Source organism: Hippichthys cyanospilos, chromosome 17 (assembly GCF_059441005.1).
Source record: "Hippichthys cyanospilos isolate Australia breed blue-spotted pipefish chromosome 17, RoL_Hcya_1.0, whole genome shotgun sequence".
Lineage (NCBI taxonomy): Eukaryota > Metazoa > Chordata > Actinopteri > Syngnathiformes > Syngnathidae > Hippichthys > Hippichthys cyanospilos.
In genome coordinates this window covers 7,860,446-7,864,972 of record NC_142385.1, presented here as the reverse complement: position 1 = coordinate 7,864,972, position 4,527 = coordinate 7,860,446, and the positions used below count along the sequence as shown (strand labels likewise).

The window sequence follows — 4,527 nt, the reverse complement described above, 5'->3', positions numbered from 1 at the left end:
GCCCAATTTGGGTATTTTCTCTTGAAGGTGTAATCACTTTTGTCGCCATTATTTTTAAACAACCCAGATGTGTTGTTTCTTACAATTTGTCATTAAATATTCTGAATGTCCAATCGGATTTCCTGATACCCCTTGGGGGACTTATTACGTGTGGCTTCTATTCGGTTTGATGGTTTATTTTTTTAAAAATATATTCAACACATAGAAACAAAAAACAATAAAAATAAAATATTAACTTTTGTTTTTATTCCACAGGACACTCACATACATTATATCAAGCCACATTTGGGAATTGAACCTGCAGCCTCATGGGCATAAACAAATGTGTCTCATTTTCCTATGAGCCAATCTGACTGCAGTTGTACTTGTCAAGGTAAAATACAAGATGAGCCGAAGTAACTGATGGACAAACGAAGCTCCATGAAGCACTTGTGATATTTTTTGACTCCTCTAGATGGCAGTCTTGCGTCGGAGAATTGGGGAAATTTCCTCAGCACTCGTGTTTATATTTAAACCAAAATCACCATCTTGAAGTGTAAAAAAAAAAAAAAAAAAAAAATCAGGTGCTTCATGAAGCTTCATCTATTCATCACTAGCTTAAATACAACACTTATGTACAAATGATACAACAACACATCCTCACTTTCCGGTTCGTGAAAGTCAATTTACATATTATATCTTCAATTATTTGAAGGAAACATGCCAAGCAAAAGCACCCTTTTTGGTCATTTCAGAACCTTTTGGTAACACCTAAGTGGATGTTAAGGAAAAAATATCAAGACACCTTTTGTCATTTGTAAGGTCGGTATAAGTCAGTGCTTCTCAATTATATTTAGCCAAGCCCCGCCCCCAAGAAAAAGAAAACTTTATGCGCCCCCACTCGACACGCTGACTATAAATATTATCTATAAAAATTGTAGAAGGATACCTAAGCTTGTATACTTTTTAACATTAACAAAATAAAAAAGCAATATGAATCAACTTTCAGCAACTGTTAATTATTCATAGTGTTTATGCAGATTACAGCTTAGTCTAAAATTGAAAAAAATGGCTGAAACTTAAAAAAAAAAATCATAAATTATTTTATTGCAATTACTTTTGACCCTCTATGAGTTAAAAAATAAACAGGCGGTTCATGGAGCTTCATTTTCCCATTTCCGTTGTTCAGTTGTATTTAACATAAGTAGGTAAAATGTTTACCTTTTCTAATGTAAAATGTGCCTTGACTCAAAGGTTTGGAAAGCCTTTCAGGTCATTTCACTAAATTGGTCCCTCAAAAATTACTTGTGAAATAATAGTTAATTTATCAAAGTCAGCAAAGTCTGCAGAAGTGTTGTACTCCCTCCAGTGGTACGTGAAAGAATCACAGCCTAAGAAAAGTTCAGTTGTTTTTAACGTTGAAGTTCAAAACATGCTTTTAAAGAACGGTTTCTTTCAAAAGGTGTTTGAGATCAATATCAGTGTTTTTTGTTTGATATATACATTTTTTTTCTTTGGCAGCGTAAAATGCGTGGTTTCAAGAAAGAGGAAAGTCAACCTTCAATATGTTCCCCCACTGGACTCAACATGGCATTTTGGTTAATGTTGTGTTTGTGAACTATCCATTAAGCAGCAAAATCTATCTCTGGGACGGCCATTTTGGCCTTTGCCGTCGACTAAACATGACAGGGACACATGTTTTCTGTGTTTAATCATATTTGCAAGCTGAGCCTGGATTGGTGATTGAGCCTCAAATAGTTATGCAGTTTTCACAGCTTCCCGCTGAGATGGACAAAAGTGGGTAGATTTTGCTGCATAATTCACTCAAATGGCCATTTTATGACGAATGGGGGCGCATAGAACATAGTTTTGTGAAATAATGTTCAAAGGGGTTGATCTACCCTTTAAAAAAGTGGTCTTCATCACTTAAGAGTTTTAAATATCGGCTCCTTCAAGCGTCCACACTTACTTACAAAAGAAGAAAAAAAATTGGGGTCGACTTCAGAATCAGAACCGGGACTCAGAGTGACCCAGCTTCCCGGTTCCGGCCAGGCTGCTGTCGCTGTTGTCCATGCCGGCGCAGTCGGTCCACAGCCCGAGCGTCCCCCCGCCCACGCCGGGCTCCAGCGACGAGACGGCCACCAAGCCGGCCGAATAGCGGCTCAGGTCGCAGGAGCTGACGTGCAACATGCGCTCCCTCCTCGGCCGCGGCCGTCCGCACAGCAGCAGCCTCTTGAAGGCCCTACGGAAGTCCGGACTCCGGCAGTAGATGACCGGGTTGAAAGCCGAGTTGGCGTAACCCAGCCAGTTGAGGAAGACGAACAAGTCGTCGTCCACCAGCTCGGCGCCGAACACCCGCACCACGTTGACCACGAAGAAGGGCAGCCAGCAGAGGGTGAAAGTCCCCATGATGATCCCCAGAGTCTTGAGCGCCTTGTGCTCGCGGAGCGCGGCCATGCGCGGCGGCTTCCTCTTGCAGCGAGCCCCGCCGGCGTGGATGTGGAAGCGGCCCTGGCAGCGGTCGATCTTGCGCAGCTGCTGCTTGGCTTCCCGGTAGACGCGCGCGTACACGAAGACCATGACCACCAGGGGCAGGTAGAAGGACACCACGGAGGACGAGACCGCGTACGCGCGGTTGGTGACGAAGTCGCAGCAAGTCGGGTCCTCGTAGCACGCCGCGTGCGCGCTGTCCCGGGACCAGTGCATGAGGATGGGCAGGAAGGAGACTAGCCCCGAGACCCCCCAGACGGCGCACACCGCCCCCTTGGCCCGGGCTCGGGTGAGCAGGCTCTGGTAGCGGAACGGCGCCGTGATGGCCACGTAGCGGTCCACGGCGATGACGCACAGCGTCTCGATGCTGGCCGTGACGCACAGCACGTCCACGGAGATCCAGAACTCGCAGAAAAACGAGCCGTAGTCCCAGGCGCCGCGCAGCTGCAGCGCGGCCCCGAACGGCACCACCAGGACGCCCATGATGAGATCGGCGCACGCCAGGGACACCACAAACACGTTGGTTCGGGTTTGGAGACGCTGCGTCCGCGCGATGGCCACGATCACCAGCGCGTTGCCCAGCACGATGGCCAGCACGATCAGCGCCATCAGGAGGCTGATGACCGCAACCCACTCCTCGGACGCGGACGACCGGACGCCGTCGGCGCCGGGCTCCGTGTCGTTGCGGGGGTCCGCGGCCCCCATGACGGGCTCCCGTCGCGCGCCAACTCCATCTGGAGCTTCGCGAACGAGCTACGGAATCGACCCGGGATGTCGATCGGCGGGGACGGTTGCGTCACCGGCGCGCTGGCCAATCGGAAGGCTCTAGATACAACAGTGCATGGTTTCCCGTGGAGCCAGGGGCGTGCAGAGATCGGGGACCCAATGCACTGAAGTGGCCCCAAACTAGGCGAAAATAAAAAGTAGGCGTAAATTACACCGAAAGTTGGCTCAAATTTACCCAAATATTGCAGTCCTTTTTGACCCATAATTTTTTTGAACCAGGGAAGAAGCATTTACATCTTGTGTCCTGGAAAAAATGAATTACAGAAAAGACGTAAACATGAAGATCAAAGTTCACAAAATGATAGAAATAATGAATAATTCCTGATAAAATGATTAATAATAATAGCCATTATCCTTACTCAATGTTTTTGAAATGCAATTTACTCGAAAACCAATGTAGTAAAAATTAACCAAGACGGTTGGGTAAAAAATAAGCCAATTATGGGTCAAAAAAAGATAGACCGAATATTTGGGTAATTTTGATGCAACTTTTTGGGTTGTATTCAATTTTTTCTAGTTTTAAGAGTGCGGGCTAAAATTTGAGACAGTGTTTCAAAGTACACACACTCTAAAAACAGTTGTGTTACAAACAACCCAATTATGGGTCAAAACAGGATCAACCCTATATGTGGGTGATTTTGACCCAACTTCCTGGGTTTTTATACTTAAACAACCCAATTTCTGAGCTTGTTTTTGTACAAAACAATCAAATATGTTCGGTTGTTGTGTGCAAACTGACCCAAAAATTTGATTGGTCCTTTTTGGGCCATAATTGTGTTGTTTTTTACCCAGCTGGTTTTAGCGTGCAAGTTAAACCTTGAGTTGGGTTTTCAAAGTACACATTTTTGTCGAGAATACCTTTAGTACATTTTACTCCAAAAAGACTGCATTTTATTATAGTCCAAACATTAAAATTAAAAAGTAACATTTATGCGTGGACTAGAGTAAGCTATTCAGAGCAAATCCAACTTTAAATCCTAATATTTAAACTATTACGAAATATAGTCTTGTTATAATAAAAATGTACCGTAGAAATTTACTTGATTGTAACCCATAGCGCCAACGTTTTAAATTCGACTTTTCATCAAGGCTTAGTGTTTTAAAGTAGCAGGAAGATCCAAGCGCTCACCAGAATACGAATGACGTAATGTGATGTTCCGAAAATAAATTTGTACTGTCACAAGACCAAACTTGTATTGCTTCAGATGTTGCAACGTTGCAAGAATAAAATCAACAGCGGAAAGGTCAAACCGTTCATGAACGATCCAAATG

At 44.5% G+C, this 4,527-nt stretch overlaps 1 protein-coding gene across 1 annotated transcript; it reads right to left on the bottom strand.

Annotated features, from left to right (window-relative positions):
• Positions 1–224: 224 nt before the first annotated feature.
• adrb1 (adrenoceptor beta 1) lies at positions 225–3,245 on the bottom strand. Its single transcript, XM_088438503.1, has one exon. It carries the CDS (start codon positions 3,172–3,174, stop codon positions 1,987–1,989), a length of 1,188 nt encoding a protein of 395 aa, XP_088294629.1. The 5' UTR covers positions 3,175–3,245; the 3' UTR covers positions 225–1,986.
• Positions 3,246–4,527: the final 1,282 nt, after the last annotated feature.